General features: G+C 43.5%; 1 protein-coding gene across 3 annotated transcripts; it reads right to left on the bottom strand.

Moving 5' to 3' along the window:
* Nucleotides 1-1,092: 1,092 nt before the first annotated feature.
* tcf3b (transcription factor 3b) lies at nucleotides 1,093-19,417 on the bottom strand. 3 transcript variants are annotated; one of them, XM_046856779.1, is made up of 21 exons: nucleotides 18,749-19,416; nucleotides 16,723-16,819; nucleotides 15,474-15,546; nucleotides 13,316-13,389; nucleotides 13,166-13,238; nucleotides 12,733-12,773; nucleotides 12,470-12,602; nucleotides 12,331-12,377; nucleotides 9,732-9,831; nucleotides 9,427-9,563; nucleotides 9,117-9,243; nucleotides 8,589-8,647; nucleotides 8,340-8,418; nucleotides 7,981-8,054; nucleotides 7,636-7,851; nucleotides 7,175-7,286; nucleotides 6,940-7,084; nucleotides 6,613-6,666; nucleotides 5,369-5,604; nucleotides 4,688-4,835; nucleotides 1,093-4,609 (listed from the first exon to the last, which is right to left on the bottom strand). In XM_046856779.1, exons 2-20 carry the CDS (start codon nucleotides 16,795-16,797, stop codon nucleotides 4,690-4,692), a joined length of 2,001 nt encoding a protein of 666 aa, XP_046712735.1. In that variant the 5' UTR covers nucleotides 16,798-16,819; nucleotides 18,749-19,416; the 3' UTR covers nucleotides 1,093-4,609; nucleotides 4,688-4,689. The 3 variants fall into 3 exon arrangements, with proteins under 3 accessions (XP_046712735.1, XP_046712736.1, XP_046712737.1); XM_046856780.1 differs by lacking the exon at nucleotides 6,613-6,666 and having other exon boundaries at nucleotides 18,749-19,417; XM_046856781.1 differs by lacking the exon at nucleotides 16,723-16,819.
* Between the last annotated feature and the right edge of the window lie 487 nt (nucleotides 19,418-19,904).

Consider the following 19,904-nt stretch of genomic DNA (forward strand, 5'->3'; position numbering starts at 1 on the left):
CTTTCTTACCTTCGAATATCCAACAAGCAATGTTTATCACCAGAAGATGCAGCTCCGACTCTGCATTTCATTCCGTATGATGATTAAACCCGAACCCCTTTGGTTCATTCAGCAGCTGGTTTTTATTCAGCTTTCCTGGATCTTCTGGCACACCAGCCCTTGTTTGGTGTCAAGCAGAGAGAATAGCTCTCGTATGGCAGTGATGCTTGGTCTCAGTTTTTATCGGATTTCCGGGCGATATCAAGTATGCACAGGTTTGCTTTTCAAGGTATGAAGCCACATATTTCCACACGCAACAATGCTTCATAGTGACAGTAATAATATGCCATTTGTGCATTAGTGATGGGGGCTAATCAACTTCAGAAGTAGGATCAGTGCAGCAGGAGGGTTTGCAAAAGTCAGGTACTAATGCAGCTGAGGTGAGGAGGCCTGGGGTGCAGCCGGCTTTTGACTTTTCCAGCTATTTATGGTTCTTTCCAAACTGTTACCACACACAACTGTGGGCCTCCTTTTGTATAAGATGACAGATCAAGATAAAGATATATCTCCTGTGCACAAAGCCAGGTCCATGAAGATATGTTTTCCATGGGTTAGAGTATAATATCTTGATTTGCCTGCTAGAGTCAGAACACAGAGCATCTCAGTTTGCTGTGTAGAGATCAGAAAGCCCTTGCTGACCCATGTGCATCACCCAAAGCTCCTACAAAGAACACGTAGAACATGTGAGCATCGGAACCAGACCATGAAGCAGTGGCCTGGTCTGATCAGGTTTTCAAATGAGGTAGACAGAAGAATGTGTAGGCGTGGCTTGTCTGGGAAAGAGACGGCACCAGGATGTGAAGAAGGTGAGCTGATGGACGCTCTGGGTGATGTTCTGCTTAGACATCTCGGTTCCTGGTGTTTATCCTCCGGCACTGTTTTGGTTCGAGCCATCTTTCCTTTTCTTTTTGGGACGAAAAAGAAGCAGTACGATGGCGGTCCAAATAACGACACGCCTTCTATCACATGTTTTTATTTATTTAACGTTTTAAGGTATACAAGATTCAAACCTGGACATTTGAGAAAAACAAAAACAAAAAAAAGATTAAGAACTTTTGTTATTAAAAATGGCACATTTATTGCTACATTACTGTTATATACAGGACAGAATCTTAATACCTACTTTTATATAGATTTATATATATTTATAAAAAAAACAAACAAAATAAAGAACAGAAATAATAGACCGAAAAGACAGCATACACACACACACACACACGCACACACACACACACCAGGAGGCACTCTGAAGCCACAACAGCAGTATTCTGTATTGTTCATCTCCCCTATTTAACAGTGTAACAGTGGTGTGTATGTCGAGAAAAGTCGGGCAGGACGTTTCACTTCAGATGCAACAGAATTTGCTCTTCAATGCTGCATTTTGAAAAAGATGCAACACTTCTCATTGTATAAAAATAGAATCTGCCACTGGACACGCACAGACATGCAAGACTTGGCCAAATCTATCATTTCGTCTCGTGTGAACGATAGAAAACTAATGCAGAACGGAGGGGGGGAGGGGGATAATCCTCACCCTACAAAGAACTTCCTTCACCGGTCTGTTTGCATAACTGATCCAGCAAGAAAACTTTTGGGAATTTCATTGATGGAGGGTTGCTTTTTTTTTTTTTTTAACCAATCAGATCCTGTTTTATAATTTTATACAAATTTTAGACGCTGGCTCTTTTGTGTCCTCGCTGCTAGAGGCCTATAATACGGCATTGTTTGTAGAAATTCGGCTGATGGTCCAAAAAAAAAAAAAAAAAAAAGACAAATAAAATAAAAATACTGGTAGCAGGAAAGTGTAGAAACTGCAGAAGTTTGACATGCTTTCCAAATAATGAGTTCTCAGAAACACATAAGAGAGGGGGAAAAAAAATAAAATAAAAATAAAAAGTCCAACATACTGACAAATCACACAAACCTAATTAGAAATTTATAAGTTTATGAAGGAAAAAAAAATAAAAAATTCCTGAAAAAAAATAAAAAAGGTCAGGAGACTTTCGAGTCATACATTTACTTTGAGCACTTCAGAACATTTGAAATATAAATGAATATGATTTTAGAAGGGAAAGAAAACTAGGCACTAATAAGGCACCGAATATGACTGCCTTGAGGATGACAAGGCCACGTTTAAAAAGAAAAAAAATATATATATGTATATCACAAGGTCAATTAGGGGTCACATCCTCGTTTAGGAATCCGTATGTGTTCCTGTAATCTCAAAGAAATATGGGTACATAAGTGTCCACAGTAGACACACTTATAGACATGTTCATTCATAACACTGTATTTATCTTACATACATCATCCATGTAACCACACACGATTAAAAAAAAAGTTTTTTCTCATCAGAAATAGATGGATTAGATACTGTCCGATGAAAGAAAAGAAGTGACATGGCAGTATTCTGACGTACAGCAAAATAAGGAGGATATATTCGAGTGTACATTCAAAAACCAGCTGCATAATATGTTCCAAAGTGAGATGAGAGCCGAGCAGGATTCTTCTCTTCAATCTGTCAAAAATAAATCAATATGAAAGGAATTCACGAACAGGGACGGATCTGCCGTAAGCCGAGTTTCCCGACCGAAGGAACGCTGGTCATCCGTGAGAATCGATTCGACTGTGGACCTGATTTCATGACGGAGATAAACGAAGCCTAAACACAGTGACGTAGAGAGGAAATGGTGTGGACGTGTGGAGCGCAGGACCGACATGCCACCCGGGGAAATTCTGAAATCTCCAGTCATTTGATCCCATTGGGCCCTTTCTCTCTCTCCCTCTCTCTCTCTCTTTCTATCCCTCTCATTCTCTCTCTCTCTCTCTCTCTCTCTCTCTCTCTCTCTCTCTCTCTCTCTCTCTTTCTCTCTCTCCCTCCCTCTCTCTTTTTCTCTCCCTTTTGAACAATATAAATTCTACACTTCAAATGAATAGTGATTTTTTATTATTATTTATAAATCTACAATGTATATACTAACAAAATATATACTTTTTTTTAATATATAGCGATATATATATATATATATCCGTTCTTACATTTCTGCTCAGGTTGAAATAATATCCTTTATGCACGTGTGGACATGGTGAGGTTTCAGTGTGAGGTTTCAGCGAGTGCGCCTCTGAACCGGTGTCGCAGAAGATATTTTCCTCTCTTGCGAATCATCATCATCAGATCTGCTGTATGAGCTGAGAACTATGGGATGACCCTAAAATAACACCGTAACTCTCACACTGCTGGGCCTCAGGGCGTCACACACTCAGGGTGTACACATGAGATAGGAGAATTGAACTTTATACTATACAGGCAGAGGCATCGGGACACGGGACTTTTCCACCAACGCACGTGACTCTTCAACAATTTGTGCTTACAATTTAAAGATCTACACGCAATTACTATAAGACTCAGTCTCAGGATGTGGTATTAAATTGTCCCTACACTTTATCAGCCAAACCCCGATGGAGATCAGCTTTACATGGAATATCTCCTCCTATAGAGCTCCAACTGCAACCCTGCTGAACTCTGGACTGCACCCTGAGCCTCCTCACCGTACCTCCACCTAACACCCTTGTAGCTAAATGGATCTCCACCAGCAAAATCATGAGAAACATCTTCCCAGAGGAGTGGAGGTTATTAGAACAGCAAAAACGTCACCTGAAATGTGGAAACGGGGTGTTCAGAAAAAAACCTACGGGTTAACAGTCAGGTGTCCACAAATTTTTGGGCCATCTTGATATGGACACATTTGAAATGCTCTCGTGAGCTTTGCGTTTGTTCTGACTGGTGGAAATGAGTGGAGAACTAGGGCATGCTGGGATATGCAGAACACACAACCTTTGAACCCTTCTGGAAAAAAAGAGAGAGAGAGGGAGGGAAAAAAAGAAAAAAAGGGAACAAAAGAGGGGAAAAAAAAAAAAAGCACCACAGGTTCTCTCCCACTTCACATGGGTTTGGTTACACAACACACGTGTAAGACTGTACCTCTGAGCAGGGAATGCCAAGCTACGTAAAAACATTGCTTATTTACAAGCAACTCCCAAACAGATTTGTTCCACACAAGTAAGCAATGTGCTTCAGTGTCTCTCATTTATATTATATATATATATATATATATATATATATATATATATATATATATATATATATATAAACAATTATTTAGGCACAAGTCCTTGATTAAAAATGTTTCCCTTCCCACTCTGAGCCGTGGGGTGAACTGTCCATGGTACAGAATACGGTATTTATCCCTGTGTTCCATCAGTTCATGGAAGCAAAAAAAAAAAAAAAAAAAAACGAGGAGAGAAAGTGAGAAATAAAATACACAGTTCTTCACATTGACGCTGGTAATCACAATCAGGAGTGCAGCAGAACGGGTTGTCAGTTTGGCAGTACACTTGTGTCTCCGGATGTGTGAAGATGCGACCTCTTACATTTCATGGACGACACTTTCCAAGTCAACACGTGTGAAATCACACTCGCGCGCACACTTTGTAGAGGATGAAGGGACAGATTAAAAAAAAAAAAAAAGAAGAAAAAAAAAAAAGGCCACTTCTTCCATGAGCCAAAGATCTGCAAAAATTAAAAATACAATAAGTCATTCGCAAATACCATCAAACATCTGTCCAGACCGAACCTCCACACACCTACCATCATATATGACCGACAGAACTGTGTCCATCTCCTCCCAGAGCAGGGTGAGGTCCAGGCATCTGCATTGGAGAGTCACCAACCACACCGGACACCTTCTCTTCCTCCCGTCGCTTCAGACACGCCGCCTTCGGGTTCAGATTGCGCTCTAAAGGGGGGGGTCGAGACAGAGGGCAAAATAACAGAGAGACGTTAATGAGACATGACAATACGGTTCTCTGGATTGGAATAAATAATTAATAAATACATACAGACTGGATTATTTTGAGAATGAGAAATCCGTCTGCACTACACAAGCAAAAGTATCTGGACACCTGACTTATCTGGTTCTTCTCCAAACTGTTGCACCAATATTGGGTGGCACACAAGGCAGAGGTCCATAAAGATCTTGAGGGTCCTCCTAAAGAGCTCTAACCTTATTGGAATTAATATGAGTGCTGACCGCACCCCAGACCTCCTCACCTCACACACATCAGTACCTGACTTTCCTAACACCATTGTGGCTGAATGGATCTCCAAACAAAATCTAGTGGAACATCTTCCCAGAAGAGTGGAGGTCATAATAACAGCAAATAGGAACTACATGTAGAATGGGACTTTTAAACTTCATATGCGTATAAATCTCTTATTAATGGAGAGTAAGTGATCTTTCGAGACCGATCCACTAATCTGGAAACTGACCCCGCACTTGCTGCTCCAGGTTGAGGATGACGTTGACGGCCTGGTGAAGAATAAGCAGTTTGGTCTGCGGTTTGTCCGTGCTCAAGTGCAGTTGACACATGCGGCCCAGCTCTTTGAAGGCCTCGTTGATGTCCCGGACTCGCAACCTCTCACGGGCGTTGTTGGCTACGCGTCGCTCTTTCTCCCGTTCTATCTTCACCTCGGCAGGCAGGTCTTCATCGTCCTCGTCGTCTTTACTGTAAAAAAAAGGAGGAAAGGAGGCACTGTTTAAAAAAAACTTTTTCATCATCAACGAACCTGTTGGAGAAAATGGAAATTAATAAACCAAGACGGGATTTGATTCATTTTTTCTATAATATTACAGAAATTCCGATATTGTAAAAAGTGTGAAATACCTGATCTTTCATGGTTTTTGAGAAAGGTGCATGTTCCTTTGGTTTCTATGCAACGAACTCAGTAAAAGCACAACAAAAACCTCACAGTGGAAGAAAGTTCTGTGGAGTCCAAATGGGACATTTTTGTCTTCAACAGAAGACCATGTGTAAGACTGAGAACAGGAGAGAAGATGTGATCAGACTCCCTCACCCCCACACTCACACACGGAGGTGGAAGCTTAACTGTTTAGGTTGTATTGGAGCGGAATGTGAAATCCTGGAATTCTAATTCAACACGGCTCCCATTCCGTACTTCACCATCGTGCAGTTCCGTCTGGACTGCGGTTTATTGGAACCGAATTCGCCGTACGTCAAGACGATGATCCGAAGCAACGAATATGTCCTCGGTAATTAGAGCGTAAACAGTCGTCTGGAGTGATACGGATCACGAAACGGCCAGTCCAGTCAGTCATCGCACCTGAGTCCTGATGAACATCTCTGCGTTGAACTGAATGCTAAAGAAATCTAGTGAAGAACATCTTGCAGGAATAGCAAAAGTATTCCAGCTGAAATCTGCTGTAAAAAGCCGTTCTTCAATGAGAATTAGGTGTAGATTTATAGATTTGTTTGGTCAAAGACAATCTTCAGATCACTACATGACCGAGTTTTGTGCATCTAAAGAAAAGGAACACGCCTGTGTATCTCAAAAACCATAAAACCAAACAAGCAGAGCGAAGTGTGTATGTGTAAGAAAGTGAGAGAGCGCGCATTCCATAAAGCACAGTAAATGTGTAAAATGTTCGACAGAAATACAATTGACTGATCTTGAGGCGTCTCAGCGGTGCATTCTATAGTGGGAGATACACTTACTCTTCTCCCTGGTCTGAAAAACTTGAATGGACCTGGAGGGAAAACACCTCCTTTCTGAAAACAATGTGAGAGTTGGGGAGGGGGAGGGAGAACACCATGAGAGGGAGCAGTATGCCTGAGAGAAGCTCAGACACTTTGAACACACACTCGGCCCTTTGTTCAAGAGCGTGAGCGCATCAACACGCAAATACAGCATTTCACACAGTTCTCCGGAGGTTCCAGGAGCGATCAAACGATTCCACGCATGCAGGATTGAAAAAAAAAATACCAAAATACAAAAGAATTGACCGAATGTATTACATGGCAAACAAAGTCTAAATCTCGTACCTCGTTCTGTTGCGAGACACTTTGGAGTCCTTCTTTTCTTCTTCAGACTTATCTGCTACGGAGGAGTTCTCGTCATCATCTTTGTCTTCCCTCTTGATATCGCCGCTGCTGTTTGAGGAGTGCGAGGCTACGCCTCCCGACAAACCTGCGGTCAGAGACCCAAAACATAAGCAAAAATCACAACCGTCTCTGTGCACGTCTGAAGGTCATTTGGTTACACGTGGTGAGTACTGACTTGTGAAGTCCTCCGGTGCTCCTGAAGGCTGTGGGGTGCCCGAGGTATGGGACGTGGGTAATAGGCTGCTGCTGGGAGGGAGACAGGCGGGGTCATCGTGGTGACTTCCACCCTGAGGTCGACACAAAGAAAGGGCATTAAAATGTGCTGTGGTAGGCAGCTCAAAAGTTTTGGGACACCCGACTTTCACGTCCATATGTGGTTCTTCCACAAACTGTTATGATGTCTCTATATAAATGCTCCGGCATTACTCGATCTAGGAGACCCAAACCTGTTCCAGCATCTCAACGCCCCTGTGCACAAAGCTAGCCCCGTGAAGATCTGCTTTACATGGTTTAGTGTGGAAGCTCTCCTGCTATAGACCTCCAAACTCTACTGAACACCTTTGAGATGAATGCGAACGCTGACCCAAACAACTGGAACCCACATGCTTTATGATGTTACATCAAATCAGAATTTACCATTGCGGGATGTCTGTTTCCCAGAGCCAATCCAGCGGCCGAAAATCCCTGAACAAGGTTTCCCAGGGCTCCGTTATGAACAGAAGATGCGACAGCGCTCAGCAGACTGTGAACGTCTGAATGGGCTCCACCAAGGCTCGAACCTGGGCCCTGACCCACCGCATGACTACGCAGAACATGGATGGCCTCCTCTAGATGGTCCTCCATTTTATTTTGCTGTTAGAATAAAGCAAAGGCAAAGAAAGACAGAAATTATAATACGATAATATTTATAATAATCCTCTTTATATGTCCCTGTTATACAGAATCATGGTTATTTTATAAGAAATGGATCTTGAAACTCACAAGTGCATGGAGTCCACCTTCATAGCTCGGTGAAAGAGCTGCCTGGCTCGCAGATCTTGGCCACTGAGAAGCACCTGAGGAAGAGAATTTTGTCAACCTGAATGCAGCAAGGAATACCCAACCTCTGCCTTGCAGTAACAAATCAGGAGCAGCAGAGGGCGCTCTAAGAATGTATTTAAAAAGGACAGAACGCTCATTTACAGTCTGTTCATGTCCTCACAAACACTGCAGGAGCAAAGTGCCGATCTAATATCTGCCTTTCCTTCAACATCATGTCCCGTGTGTAATCTAATTTTGTTTCAAGAAGTCATACGGACTGGTCATGTGACCATCCCGGTACTGTCAGATACGGGGCGTACCTGCGATACCTTGGGGTGAGCCGACCGGCGTGGAGGGTGTGGAGGGGAAATTGTTGCTGTTGTGGTCTGAAGGGTAGATCTGCGATACATAAAACATGCCGTGAGTGCTCCGAGTTTTGTCTTCACGCCAGCGTAAGCATGAAGTGTATGAGGAGCTAGCATGAACATCTCCAGCATCATCAAACACAATGAGTAATTATACTTTTAAAATATTGCCTGAGGGGCAAAAACTAATGAGTCCCCACTCACCGAGGCTAGGGCTTTTCCAATCTCGTCACCTGAGCTGCCCGTAGCTGAACTTCTACTGACTGCAAGAGAAAAACAGAAAATTAATTAAGGAATCAATAATAATAATAATAATAATAATATAAACACACATCTTGATAGGCTAAACGTATATTAAAACAAAAAAAGTATTTAGAGATTTACATAGATTTAGTAATTATTTATTTATATTATTAACACAAAATCCTGAAATATTTTATACTTTATGACCACAAGTGAAATGAAAACCTACAAATATTTCTCCCTTCATCACCACTAATTCATTAAATAAAGAGATTTCTATTCAGTATTATTAAATCCTAGAATTTCATTCCCCTGAGATTTGAACTCATGACCTTCAGCTTCATTGTTCAATTCCTTAACCAATAAGCTTCCACCTTCTCTAATAATAATAATAATAATAATAACAACACTAACATACCAACACTAATTTCATTAAACCTGCCAAAAAAAAGGGCATTTCAGACTTTAGACACATGAAAAGTATCAGACCCATGATGCTGTCTGCTCCGTTAATAGAAGACGTCTGGTTGTAGGCCCCGGAGCCTGAATGGAAGCCGTTGACATCAGCGCCGTGAAGAGGGTAGTTTTGTGGGGAGAGAGGCAACGGCTGGCGCTTCTGGAATAACAGGATGGCAGCGTGGTTATTAACGACTATCTCAGTAATAACAGATCAATAATAATGACTTTTTAGAGGAAATAATATATTTTATATCATCTGAATTAGTGTTGCTTTGGAGAATATATATCAGAGAGATAGAGAGAGAGAGAGAGAGAGAGAGAGAGAGAGAGAGAGACTCACCATTCTGTCCTGTGGATTGACAGCAGTGAAGGAGCCTGGCTGGTTGATGTGGGGCGAATTGCCCAGCATGGCTGAATATCCTGACTGGCCCAGAGGCCCAGACGTTGCCCAGGGGTCAGAGGAAGGGTGTAGACCCTCTATTTTTAAATAAAAGATTATACACCCACAAAAAAATATATATGAGTAACTTAAATATATGAGTAACTTGACTTGACTCTTGACTTGACTTTAATACAATTACCAACCTGATGATAATTAACTGAAAAATATTGTGTGTTTCCTAGACTTCCATGAAATTTGCTCACCTTGCATGTAGAAAGAGCCGGGGTAGACAGGGCCCGGTTTAGAGGCTGGATATCCAGCACCGTCTCGAGGATACTCATCACCGGACGTGGAGGCATATACCTGGAACCCACAAAAAAAGATAAAAAACGTAAACAATTACTGAAAGAACAAATCTGCATTATATATATATGTGTGTGTGCGTGTGTGTGTGTGTGTTCATTATAAAGAAAGTGACCAATATTTGATATATAGATCGATTTCTCTTCCAAACTGTTTCTCAAGTGTGTGTGTTTGCTCAGCAGCACTGCTGTTATGTGAATATTACAGAGGTGTGTCCTGAATAAAGATTAACATGGCAGAGGTAGAGCTGTGTTTTTCTGGAGACAGAACATGAAAAGTAGGTCTGTTTTTTTTTTGCCCTACAAAGTCAAGAAAATTGAGCATTCTGCACTGTATTGAACTGCAGAGAATCGGATTTTGCACAGAATTGAAATCGCACCGCATCGTATCGCAATGGGGGGGAATCGTATCGCATCAGTAGCCGATTCATGTGTATCTTAAACGTATCATATTGTTGGCATATCGCATCGCCCTCAGTTATGGAGATGCACAACCCTAATATTATTTAAATATAAATATATATAAATCTCTTGAGTAAATGACGTGTGCGAGTGTTTCCACAGTGCTCCCTCATGATAAAGTGACAGGGACTGGGAACACAGCATGCTGGGAAAGGTGCCACAGCCATGTCGCGGCACAGTCTGTGCATCCTCTTTCTCTTTCCCATGAGCCAAAAGCAAGAGAGGGTGGGCGCGTACAAAAGGGCATCTCTAAAAGCCTCATCCAGATCAAGTCGAGCACCCTCGGGACGGATTTCTCTACATGATCGAGCGAAGCGTTCGCTCTCTATTTGTGGCACTCGCGTATGCTGGAATACGTGCGCTCTGAAGAATCGCGAATCGCCACAACGCGGAGACTTATTTTCCCGAATCCGGTTTGCATTTCCTCCGGTACGCATGACGAGAAACGTCCACATGCCGCCACGTATCGCGAGTTCCTTCGTGTATGGGCCACGGTGTGTGCGATCGGATCCGTACGAAACTGTGCATATGCGAATACCAGGGGTAAAGTAGTTTGGAGGCTGGTGGAGAATTGACAAATCCAGCAAACTGATATTTCTCTTTTTCCTGTAATTTGATTTAACCGGGAGAAGTGGGAAGGGAACGGAGAGATGCACTTCTAATTACAGAGCCATCTGCCTGCTCCTGGAGCCTGTCCAACTCCACAGGCAGCTGGGTTGAAGAGAGAGAGAGAGAGAGAGAGAGAGAGAGAGAGAGGGGGAGAGGGAGGGAGAAGGAGGGAAGGAGAAGAGAGGAATAAGGGGGGGAGGTGGTGAGAAGTGACAAGGGGAGAGGTCTTGCAGAACGAGAGGGGGAGAGAAAGTGGAAAAAAAATAGACTACGCTGGTCACATGGTAGTTAGAGATGTGAGCTTGAGAAGACAAAATGAGATACAGCTTTCGTCTGGAAAAAACTAACCCTAAATACTAAGAAATAGTAAAGAAATGCCATTGAAAGTTGGAGAAAAGTCAGTGCAGGCTTCGGGGTGGTAAAGCATTGCTAAGTGCTCCATGTTGCTGGAGAAGTGGGTGTTGGGTAACAGGAAGTTACCTAGCAGACTGAGCAGCACAGACTGGGGAGGGGGCAAGTCATGATCATCGGCAGCTATTAATCTGAGCGAAGACACGTTACTGAGACAAAGAAGAAAAAGAAAACCGAAGGAACAAATAAATGGGGCACAGAAGGGGGACTCGCTTCTGGTACTAGCATGCCGAGGGAAGGACATTGTCCTGTGGTCAGGTCGATATGAGGCTAGCGTAAGGCGTGGGGGAGGGGTGTGTTATGTGCGTCTGGAAGGCACGTGGTAAGCTCATTTGGCTTCGGACCAAGACAAAACAATTACTCTTTGAACGGGGCACAAGCTGAACATTATAAGCCGAACGTTAAAGTTACCACCGGCCCTTCGGTAGAACCGCGTCTAAAAAAAATCCCTGTCCGGATACCTTCAGACGTTCCGCCGCTTCCTGTTTGTGCAACATGTCCAAAACTGTTGGATGTGTATTTCTATAGCGATGACTTTGTTTAAAAACGTTTCATCACAACATGGACGTTTTCCACCCCGAGTGCGTGCCAGCAGTCTCTGGCAAAACGTGGTATTTACTAATCCGGGCCAATATATACGTCGAAGCAGATGAGTGCCGGGAATCCTGCGAGGATTTTATTACTATTAATATTAATCCTGAGCTCCTTCTCCAGTCACCTGGACCTGATCGGGGTTTTTTTTCCCCCCACTAGTCTCAGCATTTCCCAAATTAGCCGGAGTATGTACGCAGCTTACGGAGCACAGCTGTGCGACGGCCATGCTTTTTTTCTTTTTTCTTCTTTTTTACATAGCACAAAGAGAAGAAAGGTGCAGGCGAACGCCACCGTGGACCAGTTCTTACTGCAGATACTTGGTTCCAGTGCAAGTGCACGACTCCTGTCACAAAACTGCTGGTGCTGAACTTGAGTTCTGAAGGAGGAAAAGGGTGGGTGGGTAGACGGAGTTGTATGTACTTACAGAAGACGGAAGTCCTGGTGGCTTCCTAATCTTTTTTGGCTGGGTGTCTACAAAACATAAAGAAAACAAGAAAAACGTTCATGATGGCGTCAAGCGAAATTCTCGTTCTGAAATTTCATTTTTTCCCCCTCCATCTTACCCATGTTTGCTTCTGGAGGGCGTCTCCGAGGGTTGTTGGAGAACGTGGGGTAAAACTGAGAGCCAGACTTCAGGCCTGATGGAGACATGGCATCAGCGTTGGCCATCACGATGTCTGAAGGCAGGAACCCTTGCTGCACAAACCACACAGAAATATTTATTCTAGTCCGAGTCGACCGAGTAAGAAAGTTCAGGTCAGAGAAAGATCACATGGGTGTAGGAGTGAGTTTTTCCCTTTAACAGCACCTCTTTCTTTAATCTTACCTGCCCACCGAATGATGAATATGGTCCACGTTCATTCTTTCCTATACAGCAAAAAAAAAAAAAAAAAAAGAAAACACACAGAAGGTCAATAACTTTGTTTTTTATTATGACATTATGTTGTTATAAAACGATGCACAATGAAAAGCGAGTAAAATTTATAAAAACTAAATTTAGTTACAAAACAAAAATAAAGAGCAGCAAAAATAAATAAATAAATAAAATCCAGTGCCGGAGGATGAAAGTTGGAAGGCGGCCCCTCCCCCAAAAGTAGGGGCCTTGCACAGCTACAAAGAGGCACTGTTGGTCAAAACTCAAGGGAGAATTTCTGCCTCAGCGGCTTTAGCATCACACACACACACACACACACACGTGTAGAAAGAGACACAAAGACGCTCAAAAAAAAAAAAAAAAGAAAGAAAAGGAAAACCCCTACCACCAATCCCAGTGCTGAGGAACGGTGAAGACAGGCCGTCATGCTCGCTGTAGTGCGAACCCTCGCTATAACTCTAGATAAAAAAATTAAACATAAATAAAACCATAATAAAACATTGCATCTTTTCCTTTTTCTTACAACTTTTCTTACCCGTCCATGATTGAACGAAGGGCTGCCCTGTTCCCCGGCAGCCCAGGGACCGGAGGAACCGCGTTCATCCAATCCTGCAACAGAAACGCCAGAAAAGTCAGCGACAGACGGTGAAGAGAAGCTCAGCAGATTCAAGTCAAGAAAAAAAAATTAATAATTAAATATATTTATTCGGTTCCTTCTGTGCTTATTCGCATGGGTTTCTTTTGACATTTGGTTTGTGAAGCCTTTATATATTAAAAAATAAATCTAAAACGAGAGCTTCAGCTATGGATCTCATCTCGATTGGGGCATCAGACGTACAGCCCTAATGGGCGAATCCATGTCATTCATCAAAGATTAATATCCAGGACTATAAAGAGAGCGCGTTCATTAGGATGTCAAAAATGAGAAACGACAGAGCTCGAGACATAAAGCATTTCCGAGCAGGACACACACACACACACACACACACCGCAAATACACGGCTTCGTATGTATAACGTTAGGTAGATACACACATATAGAGAGAGCATCTGTTTCCAAAAGAATTTATGAGAACATACAGAGTCTAATTTTCGAAGAACCCTCTTCTTTCTCAGCCTGTTTTATGCCTTAATGCTCGCTAAGCTCTCCAGAGACACACGGCTTAATTGCATGCTGATTTGCATAATTGTGCATATTAATGCAGTCGCTTTATGAATATTCATATTCCCCTTTTGAGAGGGGGGGGCTCCGGCGATCGTGGCGGCTGAAGGCTGAGCATGAGTGATGAAAATAACAAAGCAGTGCAAATAGCGACATCCACGCTGACAGACGTGATCTATGCAGTCTACGCGGGTGGCATGGCAAATGAAGTGGGCACCGAACGGCACTTTCCACGTGAAGGTGCGCGACGTGAAAGCGAGAGGAAGGAAGAGAGAGCGAGGCGATGGTTTGCGAGGACTTGGTTCGAGCGTATGATGTTCTCAAACCGATCTATAGACCTTCTGCGAAGTTTAAAAACCCTGCGTATACGTCGCTCCGCTCGCAGATTTGACACTCGGGCTTTAAAATGAATGAACCCTGCGTACGGTTTCGATACGCCGGGAACAGGTTCTTGTGGGTGATCATATCGTCATGAAGGAGTTTTACTTATAAATCAGCACTCGACTATTATTGCCAACGCCAAGACCAAAATATTACACACGAGCAAAACTGGGGGAGAGTCAAATCCCAGATGTGGAGACGCAGACCTCTGAAGTTAAACCCAAACCCTCTCGAGGAGAAGAGGAGAAACTTTTGAGTTCTTGCGAAGGTGCGAGATGGGAGACGGGCAGATGTGGAGGTGAGCCTGCAGGAGCTCTCCCGCGAACACGGGTGTGCAGATACACACCAGAGAAGTGAGTGGGTGGTGAGCTGTGGTTGTGGTTGGGGGTGGAGCAGGGTTTTTAATGCAATTAGCACCCTTTAGAGCACTTTTGTCTTGAGAAACTGCCACAGCATGAATGACCTTTACTTCATTCAAAATAAATTCTTGCAGTTCAACTTCTTTTTTACACTCCAGCGTCAACTCCACTCTCTGATCATTTCTACAGAGAGATGTTACATCCCCTTCTGCAGAGATGAACGAATTAAACCCCCCCCGAGACTCTTAACCCCTCCCTCATTCTTAAAGTCGTCTCGTCAAACCCGGACGAATCCACGTGGCTGTTGTGACGGCCAACTGACCGACTCATGAGGGATTTTATTTTAATTGTTTAAAAAAATGCCTCTCTTGTTTTTTCTCGACGTGTGTTTTTGCTATCTTCATGCCAGACCCTCTGTGGAGCTCTTGAAAAAGCATGGAGGGGTGAAAGGACTGAGCTTTGTTTCAGCGCAGAGCCGTTTCCTGCGAGTCGGCAGGGGGAGAAAGTGTTCTGTTGTTCAGAGGGAGGAGTGTTTTATATGCTACGGTGTGGATAAGGAGAGAGTGTGTGTGTGTGTGTGTGTGTGTGTGTGTGTGTGTGTGTGTGTGTGTGTGTGGGGGGTGTCATTTAGAGACCTCAGTTTAACCCTTTGTTCTCAGATTGTTCCCATTCGCTAAAATGTTTGGTGTGTCGACAAGGAAAAGTGTCAAAACGAAGCGGGTGGGAGAAGCAAAATCATAGCAACCTGTGACTCGGAACGTGAAGTTATTCCAGTGAATAGAAGAAACTCACCTGAGCCACCAAACTGACTGCTGGCCAGAGTGGTTGGTCGAGTCTTCCCGTTGGCTACAGGTGGTGCAAACATCTAATGCAGAGAAAGAAAACAAAAAAAAACAAAGGAAAAAGATTAATAAATAAAACCAGCATGCGTCAAAGCCTCAAGACGGCTTCAGTATACAGAACAATACGTATTAAACAAAACCTGTCCTTCACCGTGCCTTAAAAAAAACGTCTAACCATGTGACCGCTCAAATACGACCACATCACCACGTCCTGAACGTAGACGTTCAACCCACGTGAAGACCAACCCACAGTGTTTTTCTTCCTACTCTGGATTTCCTCTGGATTTCCGACGTCCATCAGCGCTTCACAGAATGGAGAGCGTTCACCTCTTCCACATTCTTTACGGTTTTCTACACTGATTTGGGGCATTTGATTTCAGCCTTTATATAAATCATGACAGGATGTGAGCTGATCATCGTTTTTCACCTCCTGAACCCTTTTAAACGTTTTCCTCTAATGTGCCGTGCAGACATCCAATATAACGGGTTGTAAATTCCTAGTGGAAGTGGGCGGAATGAGAAAATTCACTTTTATATACATTAATAGAATTGAATACAATTACAAACTCATACTTTCTGAACTAATAGTTAACATAAACACCTAAAACCTGATTATACTACATCACTACGTATCGCTAGAAAAACCTCAGGCATGAAAACGTCGTAAAAGAAAACATCTGGCATGTTTTGATGGTACCAGAAAAATGAAATAAGATGAAGAAATTATAAAGTATGAAAAATAAAATGGAGCGAAATCATTTGCACAACATGCTTCGATGTCTCCGAGTACCTTATGTACTCCAGGTACCTGGACCTAATGCACACACTGTTCAGGAAAAGCAAGTGAGGAGTGAATGTAGTCATGGATTCGACATGGAACTGACAGTTCTGTCCTCACCACACACACACACACACACACACACACACACACACACACACACACACACACACACACACACTAAAGGATCCATGTGCCTTTAAATTTCTGAAACACGGATCAAATTCACACACCGCTGCACATTTCAACAGAAGATCACAAGCAGGTAATGAACTCCGAGTGTTTCTTCCACTAAGCCTGACTCTGCACCACCTTGACCCCCTTATCTTCCCCTTCCCCAATCCCCTGCGTTCCCCTGACCCCCCAACACACACACACACACACCCTCCCCAACACACACACCATATATTCACTCTCTTACCGCACTAAAATCCAAGAGGTCGCTGAGTTCCTTATCTGTTTCGACCGCCATTCTGTGGCCCTGCTGCTCGTTCATGCCCCGCTGTCTTTAAAGAGCCCTGCAAGAGAAAGTTCCAAACTGCCGTCAGCGAGAAACTAAGTATTAAACCTTGTTCTATCGGTTTGCGATCCTGAAACGGAGCGGTCAGGTAAAAAACGTCTCAGAGCCCAAAACAACATATTGGCATAGAATACACTAATTATTGACGGATAAAACTAATGCACAGTCAAACTTCTGGAACGTTCTTGCCCCACCCTGATGCAATCTCTCCTTCCTCAGACTCAGCTTGAAAGCAAGACCCCAGGCTGATCTCAAAGAGGCCCAGTGAAGCCATGGATATATTTATATCAAATATTTCCATCACTTCTGTGCCACAGGTTGTCGTTTCACCCACCAGCAGCAGTTTTTCAAGAGACCACTCATGTTTCTTTTCCCACACTCTGGTATTTCCTTGTTCACGTGAGGCCTTGAACATCAAATGTGGACTCGTGAAACCGAACACAAGACAAAAACAAGGACCGACAGTCGTCCTGACGCTCAGGGCAGAGGTCCAAAGTGGTGTATTTAGCGAGAATGGCGTTTCTACTGTGTTGTGCAGGACACTAGCAGGTGATACAACCTGTTGTGGTGCTGTATGATGACATACTGCTCAGGGCTTTAGTATGCAACCTGCGGTGCTGCTGGTGGTGTGGGATTTAGAGACAGAGGATGATTTACTTAGGAGATTTGTGATACAGATCAAAATCCTAACGCAAACCTACAGGGAGTGAAAAGAGTTTCAGGGAAGAGATATATGGAAAAAAAGTAGTGTCTATATGTGTGTGTGCGTGTAAGTATATATACACACACGCACACACACACGTGCACACACACGTGTGGACAGAACCTAATATTACGTGAAAGATCTTACACTCACCCACAGATAGGGTCAAATATAAGGAGGTATTTATGAATATTCAGGGTTGAAGAACAAAATAAATAAACCAAGTAGGAAACTGTGAAATCCATACACGAGTAAAAAAGAAAAAGAACCTGTGGAGTCGGAGGAGAAGTGGGGGAAATGTCTCTGATGGAGAGAGCGAGAGAGAGAGAGAGAGAAAAGGGGGGTCAAAATAAAAATAGAGGGAAGGAAAGTGGGGAAGAAAACAGACAGACAAAGAGTGAGACACAGAGAGAAAGAGAGCCAGATGAAGTAGATGTAAGAGAGGGAGAAACAAATAGAGTTGGAGAAGAAAAAATGGAGTGTGTGTGAGTGAGAGAGGGAGAAAGAGAGAGAAAGAGATGGGAACAGAAAGAGAATGAAAGAGTGCGTGTGTCAGAAATAAAGGAGAGACAGGTAGAGAAAGAAAAGTGGCAGCGAAAGACAACAGAGTGACGAAGTAAAAGGGGGGGGAAGAGGGAGACAGAGAGTAAGGGAGAGACACGGGGAGAAGGAGAAAGAGAGGGAGAGACTGAGAAAAAGAAAGAGAGAGAGACAGTGGGGGTGGGGGGACATGAGGAATTTCCTGCCAGACGTGCAACTACAGCCTGAGTAACTTCACCAGCACTATTTGGAAAGTGTTTGTGAACAGACAGACAGACAGACAGACAGACAGACAGACAGATAGGCCCAATTAGACTCGGTTTACTCGACAAATGAAGCATGTTGAAAAACGCAAACAAATGATTTGCATGAACATCCAACTTCAGCAACAAATCCTTCTCCTTCTCTCTCTCACACACACACACACACACACACACACACACACACACACACACACACACCAGCTCGAGTTGGAGGAGATCGGACCGGAAGTCACAGAGCTCCATCAGAAGCCAGAAAAATACTTCAGCTCTGCTCTTGGAGCGCTCCTCAGCCCGAGCACCTCAGAGCCATCAGAGGAAATGGAAGTTCAACACAACAATAAGTGACTTCATCTCTCTCTCTCTCTCTCACACTCACACACACACACACACACACTTCCAGTAGAGTGTAAACGCACGCTACCTGTGTGTAGGAGCCGCTTCACCTCCAGCGCTTATGCAGAAAAGCCTCCAAGTCTCATAGGAGGAAAAAACCCAAACAATAAACAAGTCAACAAAAAAACAAAACAAAAAGTTGCGCACGAGACCTGAGGCATGAAAAAAAAGCGTCGGATCTCCGCGAGTCCTTATTTACACTCCATCCTCCGGGAAGCGGAGACACACACACACACACACACACACCGAGAGACAGAGCGGAAACCCGCGACCGGAAACAGAGCGTTACAAAGTATCCAAACGGCTCGCGCTCCCGGACGCACCACTTCCTCTTTTTTTTGCTACAATAGTGACGGCTTCATTCTCCCGGTAGACATCTTACAGCTCCTCCATCCACATTGTCAGCAGCAACAACGTATCCCTCCGCATGGAAAAGAGGGCCCTGCGGTGTCCAGTTTCAAAATGCCCACCGGAGAACACACACACACACACACACACAGTCAGTCGTATCCTCGGTTTGGTCTATCCGATTAAACAGAGCAAAACACGAGCCACGACATCACGAGCCACGGCACTCCGGGGAACAAAAACAAAAATCAGAAGTATAATTCACCAACGCGCACTATATATTTCGGCGGACGTGCACGTTCGAATAATAAAGCCGTGATGCTACAGGAGCAGCACGCGATGGAGAGATAAACCACCACCCCCCTTCTCCTCCTCTCAACCCCCCTAGCCACTCGAGCGAACAGCCAATAGGATAACGCGTTAGGGAAATAACTGACGCCAAAGGCATCCAATCAAAACGCGTTTGAGTTTTTTCCCGCCTCTTTTTCGTGACGCCTGCGGTGAGGCTTGTGTGAAGGGGGCTCAGAGAGAGTGTGTGGGTTTTTTTTCTGGTTAACGTCGCCTCCTACGCTGAAATTGTAGCACCGGTTAAAACTTGGTTAGAAATTCTAAAAGAAAAACACAATTGAAAAGAAAAGGGTATTTAAAGAATGTTTGAGCGATTCTAAATCTGATTGTTTTGTTAATGCTTTTATTTAACGTAAAAAAAAAAAATTGGCCGGCTGAGTAAATTCCAAAACCAGAAACATAGAATTGTAACTAACTAACTCGTAATACTACTGCGTTAGTTAGTGCATTTCTAGGATGTGTGTGATGAATTTATACACCATAATTTC

Source organism: Silurus meridionalis, chromosome 9, assembly GCF_014805685.1.
Source record: "Silurus meridionalis isolate SWU-2019-XX chromosome 9, ASM1480568v1, whole genome shotgun sequence".
Lineage (NCBI taxonomy): Eukaryota > Metazoa > Chordata > Actinopteri > Siluriformes > Siluridae > Silurus > Silurus meridionalis.

What these genes read in the sequence shown, in the direction of transcription:
- tcf3b (XM_046856779.1), bottom strand. Translation starts at nt 16,797, where the DNA reads ATGAACGAGCAGCAGGGCCACAGAATGGCGGTCGAAACAGATAAGGAA. An exon ending in CTTCGTTCAATCATGGACGG is followed by an intron (nt 13,239 to 13,315) that starts GTAAGAAAAGTT and finishes TTTTTTATCTAG; the next exon opens with AGTTATAGCGAGGGTTCGCA. An exon ending in GAAACAGACATCCCGCAATG is followed by an intron (nt 7,287 to 7,635) that starts GTAAATTCTGAT and finishes TGTCGACCTCAG; the next exon opens with GGTGGAAGTCACCACGATGA.